Raw genomic sequence first — 21,861 nt, forward strand, 5'->3', positions numbered from 1 at the left:
ACAATAAATTGGAAACTTGAGAAATAGTATCCATATAGATTAAAATTATTAGAAATATTTCTAAGGTATGTAAGCAAATTCTAATAAACAATTTATTCTATTCGTTCTATTCGTAAAATAGATAGTTGCTTATGTTTAAAGCATTAATAGTTATATATTGAGTAGAGTCTAATTATTTTCTCTCTCACGCTGTATGACGAGAAAAAATATTCGCTCTCAAAATATATATATCAATGAGGACAAAAAGGATAAAAAATGAGAAAAAAACGAAGTGTTAGTTGTATTTTAATAAAATGTTGATTGTTGTGAATCAAATATTTTAACGTTTGTTTTGTTTAGTATATTTGTAGTAAATATATACAAACAACTCTACTCAAAATATCAAAAATAAAGATAAAAAAGTTAAATATTTCATTTAACAAAAATTAGCATGTTACCTACAAACTAAGTGGTAAATTTTACTTTAAAGAAAAAACGTTCGTCTTCTTCTAACTTATATACTAGAAATGTTAACATTTTAGAACCATTTTTAATACGTTCAAATAATTTTATTTTTAATGGTATACTTTATTTTATTATGTAATATTTATTTTATTTACTGCACTCACGTATTGTTAATATAACATATCAATATACTTCCAAGGAAAAAGGTAACAATAAAATATTTACAATTACTTCCTGAGAGGAAGTACTATCATAAAAATAATTCAACTTTTACTAGCGACTATCAGCGAAACCAGGTTAATAACTATTCTTTATCCTGCAAATTTATCTCAACTTGATGAGTACTTTTCCTGGAGATGAGTATTTATCTCAAGAGTTGTAATCCACTTTATGACCTCCAGTTATTTTATTCCCTTTCCACACTCTTAATTTATTAAGTTGTAAAAGCTGCGGTAAACCTGACTGTATTCTCTACCTTCACTTAATTACGTAGTATTACAGTGAAGTTGGAAAATTAATACCCTTCCTCGCCTGTTTTATTGATTTTTGATTCGATTATGCTTTGCGTGATGATTATTAAGAAAAAGATCAAAATTATGATTGATGGTTAAGAATTACCTCTACTTTCTTGTTCATATAATTATTATTTGTCTGATTTTGTTAACTTATTTTTGTTAAATTAAGATTCTTGATTTAATTCACTAATTTTTCATTAAATTCATAAAATTTTGCTTAAATTAAGATTCTTGATTTAATTTACTAATTTTTAATTAAATTTATAAAATTTTGCTTAAATTAAGATTTTTGATTTAATTCACTAATTTTTAATTAAATTTATAAAATTTTGCTTAAATTAAGATTCTTGATTTAATTCACTAATTTTTCATTAAATTTATAAAATTTGGCTTAAATTAAGATTTTTGATTCAATTCACTAATTTTTCATTAAATTTATAAAATTTTGCTTTAATTAAGATTTTTGATTTAATCTATTTAATGGTTAAATAAGAATTCTGTTCGATTTTTCCCCCAAGATTTTCAGAGGCGTAATTTTTAAATAATGCATAAAAATTTTGAATTTTTCGTGTTGTTGTTTCTCCGTTGAATAAACAGACTAAAAAAGAATTCAAAATTTTCCACGATTCTTTAAAAAATGTTTTTTGAATTTAAAAAACAATATTTTTAATTTTTACTACAGTTGAAATTTTTATAGAAATTGATTTTATTTTGAATTAAAATATTAACACTTAAATTTATCTTCTACATTTCGTGTTATTAAAATTCAAGAAAGGTCTTTCGAATTAATATTTAAATGATGAAAAAAATAAAATATGACATACTGCATTTGAAGAAGACTTTAAAAATAAGAAATTATAAAGCAAAAATACGAGACAGGCTGTTTTGAAGAAAAATTGTTGGAAGGGAATGGTTTAACACGGACTGTGCCAAGGAGTAAGTAAGAAAGTACAATTGAAGAAGGCGGGAATAAAAATAGTTTGTTTGCCTGGTAGAACTTGGGGTTTTTAACAGTCTTATATCACCTCCTCTAACTATTTTCACCAATCAAACAAGTTTTATTGTATTTAATATCGCCTTAATACTTTAAAATGACGTCACATTTTTATTAAGTTTTTATATTTTCACCTTAACTATTAATTTGCCTTGTATTTGTTTACTTCAAATTTCATCAGGATTCTAGATATATTTAGTCAATTACGGAACATCAAAACAGTTTCTATAAGGAAAATAATTATTGTAATTTTCTTAAATATTATAGCCTTTAACTAGGTACTTGCAACTCGAGAAGAATTGAAATGATTATGCCTAGTCATGTGAATTATATCAGATTTAATTGGATACCTGTAAGGAACGTAACGCTTGTGTGTTAAACCTAATAGGTTTCTGAATTGACAAATGAGATGATTTACTCATTATGACGTCACTTGCAGGTATCCAATTATACTCTATAGTAATGGGATACCTGCAAGTGACGTAATGTGGGTATCTCGATCCTGATTAGTTGTTGAAATGTTGCATTTGTTTACGTTAGTTACTGTTCTTTCCATTCTATTTCGAGTTAGCCAAGCTCGTCAAGTATCAATTCTCTAACGTGACGTAATCTATATACTTTCACGAGGATTTTTTCACGAAGATTTCAATTCTTTCACCCTATATTTCTTATTTAACACAAATACAAGCACTGAGTCAAGCAGAACGTAAACAAACTAATTATACATCGAAGTTGCCAGGTACACAAATCATGGTTACTATAAAATACGTTAACTGATAGTAAATCTAAGTTAAGTAAAAGACGTAGACGAGAAATAATTATATTTCAACGAATTTGAGAGACGGCACCGTATTTGATTAATTTCAAGTTACTTAACATTCTAACTTATGTGGTGAAACTTACTCAACTTTAACACGCCATTTTGCTCATAACTATCAGCTGGTGCTGACATCATCGGTTAAATTTTTGGGTATCCGAGTTTTTTTTCTTCTTGTTGTTTGTGCAAGTACCCAATTGAAAAAACCACGTAAGTGCATTATGATAGAGTTCAAGAAAAGTAACTTGGCAACTATTTTCTTTCTATTGCTAATGCCATGCACACTTAACTGAAATTTTAGAAAAATGAGAAAGCAAAATTTATATTAGAATTATTTTTGTGTTGTGTAGCTCATCTTACAAAAATGACAAATACGGAAAAAAAAAACTATCTTTTGTATTTTTTGTCACTTATATTGATTTTTCTATTGCAAGGCAGAATAGTAGCTCTGTTTTTTAAGATAATAACTCTTTTACTACGCAAATAGGTATTTTTTAATTGGAAGCTATTACTTAAACTTGTTTTAAATTGGGAAAAAGTTTTATTAAAATATTTTTCGTTGTTGTAACATTGTAATTTATTATTGCAATAATTTTATTTGAACAAATGCGAAGCCATTTATTCAGTTTGAGTCATTCATTATAAATGATTTATGATTTTGCATTTTATGAATGACTGGTTGCCCTGATATTTTACATTACACGCATTTGCTCGTTTTTTTTGGCATCATTCCAAATGTATCGCAGCCAACAAGTTATTTTCAGCCAAAATGTCATCTGCTGTTTATCAACAGACACATATTTATACATTTAATCAGATGAGATATTTTGTAATATTTTTTCCTCATACATAGTTTGAGTAGTAGAAGTGAATACTGAGAAATATTTTTTTAAAAAATTTATCTGAATAGTAATCCTTTATTTCAAATGAGCATGTTGATGGATAGGAATTCGTAAATAATTTTAGATTGAGGTTCTGATTGTTATCAACAAAGAACTCTATAGAGATTCTATTTCAACTGATAAATTATTGAGAAATCTCAAAGTAAAAGAATACAAAATATTTAATTCATAATAATCTCAATTTATCTTCACAATGAACTCCTTTTTCAAAAATATGCGAAACAAGAAGTAAATAAAACATCGCACACTCTTTGAAATTTTGGAGAGCGATGAATCTTAATACCGCTTAGATTTATTGCAAACTTAATATGGTGCTAATTGGAACCATATTATGGAACTTCTTAAATTTTAATACATGATGCTATGGTTTCCTCCTTTACGGAAACAGGATATAATTTAACAAAAATTATTAAAGTTGCAGAAAACCTGCGTATCAGTGATACTGCATCTAGCTACAGCTATATCTCAGTGATACTGCATCTTACTATAGCTGGATCTTAATCTTACTAGCAACAGCATCCTACTACTGTTGGATCTCAGTGTTTGCATTTTACCACAGCTGTATCTCGGTGATACTGCATCTTACTATAGCTGTATCTCGGTGATACTGCATCTTATACTATAGCTGCATCTCAGTGATATTGTATATTACTGTATCTCAGTGATACAGCATCTAATTATGGTTCGATCGCAGTGATACTGCGTTTTATTATAGCCAGATGAATCTCAAAGGTAACACTTTCAAAGCTTGGGAAGTCGTGCTCTTTTTGAGTAAACTGTAAAAAGATCAAAGTCGTTAAATCGAACGACTCACGCGCTTTACCCAGACAGTATATTACGCGATCAGAAATTCAAATAAAAGTAATTCAATGGCTCCCTCAAGCCTAAAACCACGCCTAACTGTTGTATATGTATTCTAGATGTGTAGTTTTGCACGTAATTTCAACATGTCTGCTTTATGATTTATTCAGTATTTCAGTTTTAAATTAAAAAAAAACATGTTTTGTTGGTGTTTTAAAATTAAAATTTTATTAGAATATTAATTGAACAGTTAACTGAGCAGTTAATTGAACAATTAATTGAACCAGCCAATACACTAAATTGGTTCGTATTAAATTATAACTCAAATTAATTTATTCAAACCAGTTCATTCTAGTCTTTCAGAGCATTAGCAATATGAATCCACAAAACAATAAATTTTAATTGGAGGAATTTTATAATTTTTATAACCGCCGTTGAACAGCCGACCTAATTTCGAGTTTACAATTACCAATGTTCAACCCCGTGGCCTTGTGATATTGAACCTTATCTAGAAGACGAGGATATTCCTGGATCAAGTATAGGGAAAAACTTGCCTTCGTGAAGGACTCTTTGATGGAACTAACCTGCATTGGCGTCACATGAAGAGGGAAACCACGAAAATCTCCCGCGCTTAGTCTGACGACAAGGGGGACTCTAACTCATAATCCTTCTACCACTGAGGATATTTTACATCAGCGCTGCGGTCGGTGCGACCCGGGAGCGGAATTTGAATCTACCAACCATGGCTAAGATACAAACCCGTTCACCTCCTTGGGAGGTGTTCGTACTATCCCCTGAATCGGATCCCCTGGCTCTAATTGGAGGATTTGAATCAATGTAGAAAGTTTGATTTAAATAATCGATTCAGTATTTAACTTTAATTTGAAAAAAAAAATCGATTAATCAAAATGATTCGCCACACGATGTTATTTGTACTTGTTTATTCGTTGTTTGATTTGAATTGAGTCAGTTCCTTCGATTAAGATACATCAAATAAGCTTATCCCAATCACAAATGAAACCAATAATTCAAATCGTTTGCTTTAAGTCAAAAAATACGTTTTCACGAATTACAAGGCTAGTTCATATTTTCCTTATACACGTAAACAACACATTTTTTTCTTTACCTTGTTCATCTATTTGCATACATTTTTTTCCATGTTGCCACGCGAGACAGGTTTAAAAAATAATAAAATTTCACCCGCGCATAAGATCTTATTTCTTTGTTGAAGCCATTTCGTCATTGCCTAGACTAGACTAATTCCTCTTGAATAAAAATACTTTCACCGAACCATGAAAATATTTTTTTTGAAAACAATGAATGGAACTTTACATTTTATGAGTCACCAGCACCATGATGTTCCATTTTAAATGCTTGCTGTTATTCAGTGGCATTTATATGTCAATTATGCAAAAACAATAGGAGGCAATATTGAAATAATGGAACTCAATGACAAACAAAGGGTTCTCTGCTGTTACTTGGGGTCGAATGTTGTTCAACTTTAGAACTTTCTTTTTGTCAGTCATATTGAAAGTGATGTAATGCTTTTTTTTTTTAGAGAATAATGATAAGCATGAATTGTTTCTTTGTGTTCTGATTCTTATGCAAGAAAAAAGTAAACAACTTTTAATTGCTTGTTCTTAGGTTTATAGGGTGTCCCATGTGTCCCGAAATTCACGCTAGAAGAGATTTTGATGGAAAGTAAAGATTTTTTTAAATTTAAAAATTATGAATTTTTTTATTGATTAGTAAAGTGTTCGGTATAGAGTTATAAATGATAAAACACAGCGGCTCCGAATTTTTTCCGGCTGCAGAATTCTAGATCAGCGTTTTCCACAAGTTGTTCTGCGGAACCCTAGTGTTCAGTGGAAAGGTCATTGGGGTTCCCAGAGTCAGGACTTTTTTTTAAGAACTAGTAATGACTTTTGACTTACATCCAATCATTATTGATTTATTATTTTGGTAATTTTTGTGAAAATATTCAAGTGATGTGTCAATTAAAAATATGGTATTCACAAAAAAATAATAATAATAATAATTGCACAATAATTTTGTATCAAATTTTTTCATTCAAAAGAAAGAACCAAATTCATCAACAAACAAATTTGTTTTTCTGTTAATCATTCTCAATCTTTATAACAGTTGTTTTTCGTATTCTTTTAAACGGAAACAATAACTCAGCTTATTTAATTAATTTTCAGTTTTTGCTTAGCGCGGTAAACAAATTCGGAGCTAAACTAGATGTTTCTACCAGACTTGTGACTTCAACTGTCTGACATAGCGCTTAATTTAAAGACATTTTGAACGTAAAATTAATTGCAAAATTCTAATTGTTATTTTGTAATATGACGACAGATGTATGGTGGCCTGAGAGTTAACCTCATATCAGAAAAGTCCCGGGTTCGTATCCTGGTTAGAGCCTTGTTCTTTTCTTTTCTCTTTGTACTATTTGTCCTTGCAACGTTCGCCCTCCTAATATAATGCCCTTGAAAGAGTGATCAACACCTGCCCTTCTGAACCCGAATGACGATAATAAAATAGTTTTTTAAGGTACCTTTAGAAGTAACCTGTTACTTTCGAAACAGATACAGTACAATAACACATCCAAAATATCTGTTACATGAAATAATAGCTCCTTTTTTTTATACTTTACGATCCTGAAAGACAAATACAATCATCCTCTCACAATTCAGAAAGCGATTTTTTTCTCTTTTTCTTTTAGTTGGGCAAGGAAAAAACAATGCTGTTAAAACTACAAAAGAAATTTTCGAGCCCCCTTAACCCGGAAACATGTTGCTTCCGGCATCAATTTATTTCAGGAAACAACCCTACAAATCGTTTTAGAAAGTGTTTGAAAAGAGAAGAAATTGCTATTTTTAAATTTTCAGACAATGCGAGCCCGCATTGTACGATGTGTGTTTTACAGGACGGTTTCTGTTATATTTAGTGACAGTTGCAGCAAAATGTCAAAAATCCCCCCTCTCATCGACCTCCTGGTTTAAACTTTTTATCGTCTGCGCTTTGTTGCTCACAACATGTAAATCGCGGTCACGTGATTTATGACAGATGGTAACAGCTGCGAGAGTTTATTTAGTTTGAAGTGGCATTCGTATTAAAGTCAGAACGCTTTAAGTGTAAAGAGACTCAAAATTATGCAAAACCTTTTAAAAATTAACTATATTAAGCTGACAGTGATTAATGATTTTCATAAAAAACTATATAAGGAGACTATTTTACTAACAGAAATTTCAAAATGCATTAATAATTAATATTTTCATTAGCTATTATTAATGATTTTTTTTTCTGTTTAATTTAATGATTTCTTAAAACTGTTATTTTAAGAAATAATTTTCTCAAATTAAAATTTTTTTAAATTAATATTTATAATTATTTTTATTGAATTTGATAATTCTTGAAATTGTAATATTTAATTAAAAATCAATTTTTAAAATTTTTTAAATTATATTTATAAAGGCATAATATAGGTTGCTTACTAAAATATTAAACACAGCAAGATTATTTAAATTCAATTTTTTGAGATACATTTTCATTAAATCAATACTTGAAAGAATAAAAATTATTTACTTGTTTCAAACATTTTTCAATCTAGCTACATACTTAAGTTTATTTGTAATTTAAATAACTAAACATGTGTTTGTTCTCTTTAAAATATCGTTAGAAACTTTTCAAAACGCACATAGTTTTCCTCAATAATAATTCGATTTGTTTCTTTATGTTTAACTACAAAATTATGAATCTATGACCTTAATCTAAACATAATTTAACATAATTAAAGAAACGTATAATTTTCGAAACCAAAATTAATAATTTTTTTGAAATTTTGCTTCTTAAGTCCTCAAAGTTATGTTGAATCAAAATAAATGACTCTTTTTTGGAATTAATTATAGACAAAATATATTATGCAAAGAAAGAAAAGTACTAAAACTATATTGATAAAAATGTATGCATATAATGCAATATCATTAAATTCGAAATTAATTCTTATGTTTTTGTTTAAATATTTAATTTTTTGATTGCTCTGTAATTCTTATAAAATTTTTTGATCGATAGTATTTTTAATTTTTTAAACTAATTTCTAATAATTGAATAGTATAATTGTTTTTGTTTTTTTTAGAATAATGATAATGTTTTTCTCTTATTATTATTTTTTTATATTATTTTATATTCTATATCTGTAATATCATAATCTAATGTTAACTTAATACTTTATTATGAAATATAATTATAAAGTAACGAATTACTGAGTTTTTTTAGTACTTTACTATGTGTAAATTAGTATGAGTTAATTTTTATGAGTAAATTATTATGAAGGCATATTTTAGTTACGATTCGGATGGAATTATATCTTCTATATCATTATCATCTTTATCGTAAATTAACTACTTAATTATTCCATAAGCTTCACTATTGAAGTGAATTGTTATTAACGTGCTTTACTCAAAAATTTAAATAGGTTATAAAAATATTTCATATTATTAATTTTCAGTCTGTTATATCTTCTTATTGTGATTATCTAAAGTTGACTTCATACTTTATTCACAAAGAATAACTGCTTTAGAAATTTTTTAAAAATATTCCTCAGGCTTCACTGGAAATGACTTGTTGTGAGCATGTTTTATCTATATATTCAAATAAGTTGTAAATCGCCTTGTTCTCCCATTATTAATTTTCTATCTTTTATACCATTTTAATATCATTTTCTAATGTTTACTTCCTCTTTTATTTAAGAATTACTGTTTTAGAGAAATAAAATGCGAAATACTCAGTAAGCATTACTTGAAGTGAGTTAATGTGAGAGTACTTTACGTATAAAACTCCAACACATTTACTAAAAATATTGCCTTGTTCCCATATAATTTATTTTTAGTCTATAATATTTTTTTAATAACATTATTTAGAGCCGTGATGGCTCAGGGGAACCGGGTTCGAATCCTAGCGATGACTGATCGATGCTAATTCAGCATCCGGCTTGCAGCTTTCACAGTGCTGACGTAAAGTATCCTCAGTGGTAGACGGATCATGGGTTAGAATCTCCTTGTCATCGAACCAACCGTGGGACTTTTTCGTGGTTTTTCTCTGCATGTAACGCAAATACAGGTTAGTTCCATCAAAAATTCCTCAAGGATGGCAAGTTTCTTCCAATACTTGATCCAGGAGTTCCCTTGTCTTGTGGATTAGGTTCAAAATTACAAAGCTTCGGAGTTGAACATTAAAAGTCGTAAACACAAGAAATTGGGTCGGTGCTTCAGCGACTGTTATGAAATAAAAAAAAAACATCATTATTCAGAATTAACTTCATACTTTAATCAAGAACTGTTTTAGAGAAATGGAATGCTAATTATTCCCCTGAGCTTCATTTAAAACGAATGTGAGCTGGCTTTTTGTTATTAATTTGCACTGCCATATTACTTTCTGTCATTTTCAGCTCAAGTCATTAACCCAACTAAATTATCTAATTAACCACGAGACTTTACTGCTGACTGATGCATATGTTTTTGAATTTTTCTTCTCCTGATAAATATGTCAACGTTGCATCGCGGGTTACAAATTGCAAACCTTGTTTGGAAAAAAAAGAAGAAAAGAAAGAACCAAATGAAAAGCTGTCTAACTCAAGGATTAATAAAAAAATTATTTACTTTAGTCTGTGGAAGCTCACTACATTGACGTAATGAACTCGTAAATGCTTCAAGACTTAACGATTTCCTGACCGGTTTCTCAAAAACTGTTCTTTTAAGATTAAATTATGTACTGTACATACGGTTTCATTTACTTAATAGCTGTACCGTTTTCATAGCCTTGACATTATTTCCCCCATCTCACATTTCCTTGTTAATTCACCATTCTCATGCATTTTACGAGAAAACTTAAGAATTCCAGCTCTATCTATGAATGGTTTCGCATCGTTGCCATTATATTCCTTTAAATTCAGCCATTAAACGGAGAATCGTATTTTAATGAGGAATTATCGTGCTTTTGAATCGTTTGCATTATTATTGGAATGCGTTTATTTATCGTTTGAAGAACGATTTATGGATGATGAGAAATGAAAACTGCCGAGGTTGTTTGGGCCTGGATCGTGGCACCTATTAAAGAGGTTAGTTGTGATTTTTTTTTCTATTTTGCGTAAATTCGTTTCTGAACTACCTAATTTTAAAAACCAAATATTTGAGAATCAGGAAAAATGACTGAAATTTGAATTATTCACAAATAATATGATTTTTAAATTAATTTATTTGTTTGTAATTTTAAATTTTATTTTTATTTTTGCTAAGAATTAATTTGTTTTCGTAGTTTTGTATTGGAAAAAATGCATGATTTGATTTGCGAATGTCAAGTGAGAATTACGATCACGTAAAATCAGTATTGAAATCACATGAACCTAATTAAATTCTCATGATTCTTGGAATCATAGAAAATCAATATTCTTATATACATATATTTCATAAATTCTTATTTAACTGTTGACCATCTTTGAAAAATACATGGAAGATTTTTTTTCCGTGAACATTTTCTGTAATAAATTAGCCTTCAGGGAAAAAAATGATGAGAATGACCAATATGTATAGAATTTTCTCTTTTATATATTTTTACTGCATTGACTTGTGTTGCTGTAAAAAAAGAAAGCAAAAATGTATAAAGAAAATGTCTAGTATTGGCTAAATTTTATAGAATGTATTATTCTCACTATTTTTTGCGGCTTCCTTCTCTGGCTAGAATTATTTATAGTACTACGTAAAAAAATGAGTAGAATGAGCTAAAATTTACATTGTCCATAATATACAGTGGAATTAGCTAGCTTCTATAGGCTTGAGTACGCTAGTCATTTGTAATGTTTCAAGTGACCAAGATCAGATGCCGAAATGAGGAAAAGGTATAATCTGCACTATGAATAAAGTAAAACAACGTGCATGAAGCACAAACAGAGACTCAAAAATTTTCATACTATAGTTTCGGTTCTATAAATCAGAGCCTTTTCTCAACGCCAAAACAACATTATGTGTTCCGAAACTAAGGAAGGTTCCTATTTATAGAACCAAAATTATAGTATGCCCATTTTTTTTTTGTCTAATTCACATTGTTTCGATTTATTTAATACTAGGAGGCTCCGCCCCCTGCTCGCTAACGCTCGCCAACCCCCGAGAATTGCTACGCAATCCTATGTGGTTCACGCCGTGAACAATGGCTCGCTGCGCTCGCTCGCCAATGAACACAATGTTCTAGCACAAAGACATAATATATTATCATCAAAGACATAGTATTTTATCATCAAAGACACAGTATTGTACTTATGTAGAAGAATTCTACCAATGTTCTTATTGGCTTTTAAAAAAGTATATTAGCTATTTAGATTGTACATGGTGAAAAAATCAAAACATTAGCTAAATAAGAAACATATTAGCAAAATAAATGATCAAATATTGCTTCACTAATATTCTGCATTTTAAAGCGTGAAAATTCAATGCGTAAATAAACGCGAAATATAAAAAAATTCAATGCATTCAATACAAACACTTAAACGTTTTTTAGACGTTTAGGTAGCTCCCAGTAGAAAAATATCAATTCAACAGCGGCCTTTTAAAGCATTCTCGCTTCAATTAATTAATTAATTCCTAATTGAGTTTAAATTAAATATTGTCATGTTTTTAGTGCATGAATCTGAATTGAACAACCTGATAATGCTCACTCTGGTTATTGTTATCTGGTTGCTCACTACGTGCTCTTGCGCGCCGAATCCAATCAATTAAAAATGAAAACTGTTGCCAGCGCGAGAAAAGAAATATCATCGGTTTTATTGATACATACATACATACATACATACATACATACATACATACATACATACATACATACATACATACATACATACATACATACATACATACATACATACGTACGTACGTACGTACGTACGTACGTACGTACATACATACATACATACATACATACATACATACATACATACATACGTACGTACGTACGTACGTATTAGCGTTTTATATAATATAGATGATATGTTTTCAATTGAGTTGCGATAAAGATAAGAAAGATATTTCTTTTATTACATGTTTTTAAAACCCTTTTCAAATTTTAAGGAAATGAATATGCACAAAGAAGGTTATGGAAAAAAAGAAAAACGTTATCGAAATTATCGTGGAAGGCGAAATTAAAAAACCCCTAATTGCTGGAGAAAACAGAGTAGTAGTTCGAAGGTATGATTGGAAACATATTGAAGCTTCATATGAGAATCTAATTGGTTTACATGTTTAGAATAGCATTTTCCCCATTTATGATTTGTCAGATTTCGATGACGTTTTTGTTTTTCTTTGCTGAAATAGTAATTTGTAACCCCTAATTACATTTTTGACTTCCGTTTTTGTATAAGGAAACAAAAAACATGCTTTAAGAGTGATGATTACTTGTTTTTGAAATCCTCTGTATTTTTTCCCATTTATTTTAAGTGTCATTCTCATTTAGTAAAAAAATTTGTCCTTGACAAATAGTTTACCTTTCTGTAAATTGGATATGGATTTTTAATGGTAATGTGTTTTGATCATTTAAATTACGTATTTTTATCCGCATTTCTCACTATTTGTCTTATATTCACCTAAATTACTTAGTTTGATAGGCTTGAGGTAACGAAGTGGTCAACTACAATTTTTCCAAAGAGATCTTTTTACAACGAAATGTTTCTTAATACTGTTTCCTGATAGGTATTCTACCAATTTCAGGAACATCCTTTCCATAACAACATACCATACAAATACATATAACAGTCCACTTGGTAAAGGAGGTGTCTTCCCCCAAAAACGTTTTTAAAAAACGGGGTATCATGAACAATTTAAAAATGTGGCTTATCATTACATTGCCTACGCCCTTCATTGGATAAATAAATTACAGTAATCTGTTGCTGAAAATATCACTTATGCTATACATCCATAAATATGTGCTTAATAAATAGCAAATAAAAGGATCATCAAGTTGTTGACAAACCAGAAAGATCGAATAATTAGTAAAAATATATTTAGATTTATAGTGCGATAACAAAATTGGAAAATATTCCATGCCACGTACAAAAAATTGCAAAGCTCTTTCTTTATTCTTTTAAAATTGTCAAATTTGAAGTCAAATTGTTGAGGAATAACGTGCTATTGTGGCGTTTCGTTCTGACTGAGTTCTCCCTAAGTGTTTCAGAAGGGAGTTCCGCCCTGTTTGCTCTCTTTGTAAAAATAACATCCCTTGAAAATACTGCCTTTTTATTCATATTACATTAAGAAAAATTAGTTCACTGTTTTAATAATAATTACAAACTGGTAAAATTATCTGTCTTTATAGGTTTCATTCTGATTACCATTACAAATATTTATTTTGTTAGTATTATTCTCCACTAATTAAACTTTTACTAATTAAACCCCACTAATTAAATTTGTTTTTTGGGGGGGGGTATATTTTTAAGTGATTTTAAATATAAAAAATATTTTTTAAATAAGTACTTTTGAATGTTTATTGCCCTAAAGTTTTCGCTTTAAATTATAGAAAACAGCTTTTAAGTTATTTACTATTTAATAATTCTTTTAGTTTGCTTTCTTTGAAACAATTAGTGCACAGTGATTGTCTTTTAGGATGTCTTTAATTATGTTTTATAAACTACAAAATTTTCTCTTATTTTGATAATGAGTGAGTATTACTCTTCGAAATACACACATAATAGTATAGGAGGGAAATTTAAATATTGAGGATCAAATTCGCTTATTACATAATACTACACATTTGATAAATTTTTGCGGTGTTAAGTGAGTGCCCTTTTTTTGTGAGAAAGCACCCTTTTTATTCATAGGGAGAACTCTGGTTCTACCTTGAAGTAGGAAGAATTGATCAAAATACCTGTCAATATCATTCTTTGATAAGCAAACAACATCGTTAGATTTATAAAGCTGGCAGGCGGATATCTATTGAATCGATAACATTTTTACAATTATTTTTTCATCTCCAAGGGTACTTCAATTAAAACAAACTCGAAGTCTTTATAATTATCTAAAGGGCGAATAATGTAATTAATTGGCAGCACCATTAATGATGGGGCCAGTTCCGGTTAAATCCTGTTATTTTCTTGGCCATGCTGGCGTGGGAAGGTAATTGCACAATTAATGGTTGAACATTTGTTGAAGAGATAAGCTCAATTGTTTTACTTTTAAAGAATACTTTTTGGTACTATTTTTGTTCTGAACATCCGTGGAAATGATTTAATTAGAGATAGCTTCCAATGAAAACGATTGCTGGAAAAAATGGCGGAGATTTTTTTTTGTACCTGAAATTGAATTAAAATTCTTATCAATTAAATTGTTGTGATCAATCAATCATCGTTTTAAATTACAGTGAATTTTACTATGATATTCTTTCTTAACGCTAAACAAATAGTGGAATTGAATTTAAATAATGATCTTGTAATATAATGTATTATAGCTCATGTATACAGTGCGCTAGAAAAAACACACACCTTGAATAACTTAAAACTTTTGATCTAGTAAACGGATTTTCACGAACTGAGACTCAATTTTAATGGTTTGAGACGATGACCTCATATATGCTAATTAATTTTTGCAGACGATATTTTAAGTTGCGAAATTAGACACAAAAACTTATTTTCTCTGAATAAACGAACCCTTTTTTGCTGGATTTGGATTTTTTACCCTCAAAAAATAGGGGGTAGCAGCAATATAGGAAATATGGTCCCAATAGTTTAGAAAACAGAGCTGTCGAAAGTTTGGACCCCTTAATATTAATTTTACTTATTACAGTTAATGTTGAACTACGATTACAAGAAAGAATGACTTTATCAGTTAAAAATGAGATTACAGTAATAATTGCATGCAGTCTTAATTACTGCAATTTATTACATTTTATTCAGTTGTTATATAGTTGTTTTTTAATAATAAAATGGCACTTTACTAATCGATTAGAAATTAAAATTCAGACATTAGTTAATTATAATTTCGATAACACGGATATTTTTATGGGCTGAGCTCAAAGTTTTACATCGAAATAAGTGCACTTAATTTCTGTGACACGTTATACATAGGCTTGCATTATTTTATAAACCGAAAAACGAGCCAGAAATTATTTTACTTTAAGCATGTTTTACAGCCCATCGGTATTTTCAAAAATTTCATTACAATATTTTATTTTAAAACTATTTCGTTTCAAGGTTAAATTTTTTGCAGAATTCCATGGGGATATTTTATTTTATCATAATGTTATCCTGCCGTAGGAATTTTTTATTTTACAAAATTATAAAGAAGTTATTTTGTGACACTTAAATCTTATTCAAAAAGGTTAAATTTGTTGCAGAATTCCATGGGGTTATTTTATTTTATTATAATATTATCCTGCCGTAGGATTTTTTAATTTCGAAAACTTATAAAGAATTTATTTTGTGAAATTTAAATTTCATTTCCCAAGGTTAAATTTTTTGCAGAATTCCATGGAGATATTTTATTTTTTTAATAATATCCTGCCGTAGGAATTGTTTCATTTCTCAAATTTATAAAGAATTTATTTTAAAAAATTTAAATTTTATTCCAAAAGATTAAATTTTTTCCCGAATTCCATTGGGATATTTTATTTTTTTAATAATATTATCCTGTCAAAGGAGTTTATTTCGCAAATTTATAAAAAAAAAATAATTTTGTGAAATTTAACTAACATACATTCATATTTTCTTTCTTTCTTTTCTCTCTTTATTAAGAAAAAGAAAAAACGATGCATCTTTCTATTGAAAGAACATTACTTAATATTAAGGTTAATATTGTATATTTTTTTCCGAAAAAGAAAGTCGTAAAACGTGAGGTTGAGATAGATAAAGCTTAAAATAAAGTCGAGATCACCCGATATTTATCTGTGGCATCTGCATACGTTTCGCGTAGGCTTTATTTTTTCCCTGAGTACTAAAGAATGTTTTTTTTCTTGCAAAAAGTATCACGCAAATAATCTGTCTGGTATAAAAATCAGTGGGAAGTGGAAGGAGTGCGATAAAAATTCAGAGCAGAGTGTAGTAAGAATTAAAACAGCGGAAAACTCGCAATAAGATAGAGTAATATTATAGATAGTTTTCGCGTTTTATAAAGTATGTCTTTTTATAATCAGATAAGTACGCCAACTGTTGCAACAAAGCAGTGAATTAAAAGCATGTTTTTTTTTATATAATTTATATGAAATATTATTTTTGATATTATTTCTGATAAAAAGCACTGGAATTGGCGCCTTACACCTACTTGACTTACTCTATCTTGATTTTGTTTAGTTTTGGAAGAAAGTTCGTTACGGTGTTAAGGTTCGGTATAGTGAATTTTCGTTATATTATAGGGAAAAGTATCGTTATATTATTGTCGTTATATTATCGGAAATTATCGTTAGTAAATTTTTGTTAAATTATTGTGAAAAGCCGATGTCTTCATAATATCGGTCTTAGAAATTACACGATTGCATTTTGGGATATTTTAAATATGAAACTTTTAATTTTATTTTTTAAACATTCAGAATTTAAAAATTATATTTCATTTTTTAAAATTTTAAATAATATTTTGTATGTATATAATGTAATTTATTTAAATAAATCTTCAATAATATTTATAATTATAATTTATGAAATAATATTTTTAAAATAATGATTACTGAAATGAATTTTTCGATTTATAATTTTTAAAAGTATTATTCACAGTTAAGTTTTAAACTTTGTATATAATATGCTTAAATAATTAATTTATAGTAAAGTATATAAAATAGTCATATTCTTTTAGAAAACATTTAGATTAAAAAATATGATTGCTTTTATAAAATAATAAAAGGCATTGAAATCTTTAAAATTTTGTCTTAAAATACAAATCAAAAAATTCGACAGAACAGTAAAATACAAAATAAAATCCAATTTTGATACAAAGTAAAAGCAATTTTATTGTATTTGCACTAAATTGATACGAAATTTTCAGACGATTCCTTCCAAAAAATATTTTTATTGCTTTTTGTTTTAAATTCTTGCTTTTTTTCTCTTTAAAACGATGGAATAAAAAAAAAATATTTCTTTTTGCTAGAAAATTCATTGCTTTTGAATCCAAAGGTCATTAACTGTAAGGATTCACAGAATAGATCAGTATCGTAAGAGTAATATAGATAAAGTCATGTAATGACTTAAAATTTAAACTTTAATTTGTATTGAATTTTGAAATTAATTCTACATTTTTTAATGACTTAAAATTTTATTATTAATTTTATCAAACGACTTTACATTTTAATGATTTTTTTAAATTCTGGCTTTCTTCAAATGATTGAAAAAAAAAAGACAAACGATTTTCCATTTGACAGAAAATTAATTGATTCTGAGAGAACAATGACTTGAAATTTAAACACTAGGTATTCTAAGTGGGCGAAAAAAAACTTAATTGCGTACTGCATACAAGTATTCATATAAAGCTACATAATTCTAATTTATATTTCGGTAGCATTTTTAGTACCACGAATATTTATCGCTCAGGGTGTATTGTTTTAACGATTCCTCAATTAAATATTTTTAACACTTTCACACAAAATTTCTGTAGCTTTCTTCTAGAAATTCAAATTGTTCTTCTAATTTCCTAACTCCGTGATGGATTCTTAACAGTCGACATTCCTTATTCGTAATTAGTATATGTTTATAGTATATTGAATTCTTCTGTTGACTTGCTTGTCATGAATATTATTAAAAATGATCTCCAGACTGACGCGATAGAATTTAGTGTGGCCACTTCCCATGTGTTTGCTCTTCTCCGTATTCTTTATTCTGATTGAAAAGAAGTACGGCATTCTTTGAATTCTTTTCCCCGCGGCAGGAATTATATTTGCAACTCTCATACTTTGAATTTTTGGTTTCTTTCAAAATTTAAAATGCTTCTCATTTTTAAAGCATAATGAATGTAGGAACTTGGGTTTTGTCACCAAAAGAATTTCTTTGTTAATTAAAAAATTAACCTCCTTTGACTCAGAATTTTTATCAATTTCGTACTTTCTTCATTATTTCGTATTAATTTAGGTCAAAATAGGTGAAAAATATTACATTTAGCATTTTAATAATTTATATTTATGAAATACAGCATGAAACACCGATGTTTGTTTCTACGTTAAAGGTAAAATCTTCCAAACACGACAAAGCAACAAATTATAAATTTGAAATTTCCATTTACTTTCAGTTAATTAGATCTAACAGAAACAGATATTCATCAATGAAATTTTCTTAATTTACAAAATCAATTATTAATAAATTTTTGAATGTGAATAAAATTTTTATTCTATTTTTTGGATTTTATATTTTTGTACCAATATAATTCAGGTAATCTAACGAATTTTTTTAGTAACTATTTGATTTTCTTCTTCTTCATATATAGCATCATCTTCAGCTACATTAGGGTTTACATTAAAGAAACATTTCCACTGTACAACAGTATAACGTCACATCACGTCATTTCTCTTTTTTAAGTGATGAAGGAAATGTTGAGGTTTGTAGCATAATAGCTCTATTAGATAAGGTATTAAATCAGAAACCGTTGTTCCATAGATTTATTTATTTATTATTACACATATTGTTACACGAAGAATTGTGTGTTCATTATAACGAAAGACTTATGCCCTTGTCAAATTGAAGAACAGATAGCCCAATTTAGAGAAGGATAGCATGAAGATACATCCGGTTACAACGGGATTCGAACTCGTTACCTCCATGCTACAAAGCGTTTGGAGGAACTGCGATACAGCTCTGACAGAGAGACGTCCCCTTCCCCTGAGTTTAAATTTAAGGCTATGGGTAAATGATTTAGAACGTTTTCTAATACCTATTGCTGCCTGGTTAAAGGAACTTCTTAAGTTCTGCAAAAAATCCTTTATTCCGATTTAGTAACATAACCGGTGCCTTGATTAGCTTCTGATCTATATATGTTACAGATGAAAAGACGTTTAGCGGCGTATATAGGTTTATTCTTGGATCGAACCCAGAATCAAACTCACGCACATGGCCCACTTTTCTGGTGAGTTGTTTGCTTTGTTGAGTCATCCAATAAATTTAATGCTAATTTACTGGCTATGCCATTTGGCTGGAAAATACTTAAAACTAAGTTTGAAGATGCCCCTACGTATCTGTTTTTTTGTTTTATTTGCTGATAAATTTGTTGAAGGGTTAAAAATAGATTGAAATCTAACAAATAAGTCCGAGTATTTTTATCTGAAATGTAATGCAGCTGTGTTCATATATACAATGAAGATCCCCACTTCATACCTTTAGCAACTTCTGATATACATAAAAAAAGTTTTTAATGTCAAATTGGTCTTAGATTTAAGTCCAATTGTTGCTGTCGGCGAATCATGGCAAGTTTTCATAATTTCTTTTGTAAGTAATAAAAATGCAGATTTCTTTCTTTCATGAAGTAGAGCCTGTCTCGATGCACGTAAGTTCCCTTCGTTTAGGACTAATTGAGTTGAATTAGCACAGATGATAGTATTAATGCCACTGGAAGAAATTAAATAATATCAAAATTTACGAAAGAAATCAAGCCCGATGTCTTCTGTATTTCGTAACGATTTTTTGCAGCTAGTACATACAAAATCTATTTTATAATTTTTTTTTCAATGCCCACCTGTGATAACATCCTTCAATTCAGGCATTTACAGGGCGATTTTGTTGGCCTCTCTTTCAGGGGCACCATATTAGGTGGGCCAACGTCGCTCCAGCAGTGAGGACAGATAGTACAGAGAAGGAAAGAACATCTATGCCTTGCCTGGGATTCGAACCCAGAACCTTTCTGATGTAAGGACAGTTCTCTGCCCCCTACACAGGCCGGTCGGCATTTTATAAAAATTTAAACCATATACATTTCTTTAATGTCTACAATGAACTACAGTTTCTTAACTGAGGTTTTAATAAACTTTATGAGCTAGCTGGGTCACTAAGCTAAACCCAGATTATCTATATCTGCTATAACCTAGAAGATTACGATAATACAATGTAGTTGATTCTTCTTAAGCGCTTGTATGCCTTTTACCTGTAAGGGTTGACGTTATTTGTCAACTTTGGAGTACGACCCTTCTCTACAGAAGTCATTGAAAGGATATCAAACATTAGTATCAAACATTGAAAAGATATCAAACATTAGTATCAAACATTGAAAAGATATCAAACATTAGTATCAAACATTGAAAGGATATCAAACGAGATGGCCAAGAACCCTTATTTATTATATTTATTTGAAAAACGATCAACTTTGGGAGTATAATTAATTTAGCTATTACATTGATAAGAAAACTATATGATCAATTTTTAAATTAGAATACATATTACGGTTTGTACTTGCTCTTCATCTACCTTGGTATCCAATATTGAGGAATGCAAATTCAAAAATGAGTATTTTTTACTTAGATGCTTAATTACGTTGCTTAAACAGTACCTTTTAACCTTTTATGCTTCGAAACTAAAATTTGAATTTTTTAGTAGTAGTGGTTGTACTTTGTTTACGTCACAATAGTAGAGCTGCAAAATGAGCTACAAAATTCATGTTTGGTGTGAGAAATCAGTTCTAATTAAGTTACCATCAATGTTGTTCGTAATTTTTAACCCCATCACTGGCTGCAGTCAGTAAGCGGATGATTGACTACTTTGATCAGCCTGCGTAGGAACCGAGGGTGCGCGTTATATGTCCTTGTTAAACTGTTCTACCTTAAAGTGATCGACTTTGTGCGCAGGTTGTCGGGACCATAGCAGTCGAGCCACCCCCTCTACAGAGGATCAAAATTGTATGGCATGTCTTCGGATCATCCTCAGGGATGTTTCCAGACCGTCGCCAATAGATCATTGTGCAACTCTAGTGTGACGTAAGTAAAGTACCTACCTACCTATCTTAAGTTTTTACTGATCGTATGACATTCGTTTGTAAGCGCTGAGGTCCTACACTGAACCACGGTTCCTAGTAGATCACCGAAATCAAGCTTTGCTTGTAGCAGTGAGTGAGCGGGTGGGTGATCACTTTGACAAGCTTGAGAAGGGACCGAGATATCGTGGTATCTGTTCTCGTTAAACCGTTCTTCCGTAACGAGCCGAACTTCATCCGCAGGTAGTCCGAATACCAATACGGGAAAGCCACCCCCTCTGCGTCCCGCAGTGGACAATGATCGTTAAGACACGGTTCCCAGCAGATCACTGGCTACGGTCAGTGTGCGGGTGGGTGACCACTTGGATCAGTCTGCGTAGGGACCGAGGGTGTGCGGTATGGGTCCTCGTTAAACTGTTTTACAGTAAAGTGCTCGACTTCGCGTGCAGGTCGTCGGGCTACCGAAGCGGGGGTGCCATCCCCTCTG

At 29.7% G+C, this 21,861-nt stretch overlaps 1 protein-coding gene across 7 annotated transcripts in view; it reads left to right on the forward strand.

Annotated features, from left to right (window-relative positions):
- Positions 1-21,861, forward strand: part of LOC107451338 (uncharacterized) — a 140,221-nt gene that overhangs the window by 19,995 nt on the left and 98,365 nt on the right. Inside the window, exon 1 of one of the 7 annotated variants that reach the window (XM_043051980.3) lies at positions 10,233-10,588. The exons of 4 other annotated variants lie outside the window; for them this stretch is intronic. In XM_043051980.3, coding sequence (XP_042907914.2) covers positions 10,538-10,588 — 51 coding nt within the window. In that variant the 5' untranslated portion in view covers positions 10,233-10,537. Of the gene's footprint in view, positions 1-10,232; positions 10,589-19,429; positions 19,542-21,861 lie in introns of those variants that run through there. 2 more of the 7 variants (XM_071180636.2, XM_087149926.1) reach the window with 2 other exon arrangements.

The sequence above is a fragment of the Parasteatoda tepidariorum genome, chromosome 8 (genome assembly GCF_982258835.1).
Source record: "Parasteatoda tepidariorum strain Cologne lab strain chromosome 8, Ptep-v5.0, whole genome shotgun sequence".
NCBI lineage: Eukaryota > Metazoa > Arthropoda > Arachnida > Araneae > Theridiidae > Parasteatoda > Parasteatoda tepidariorum.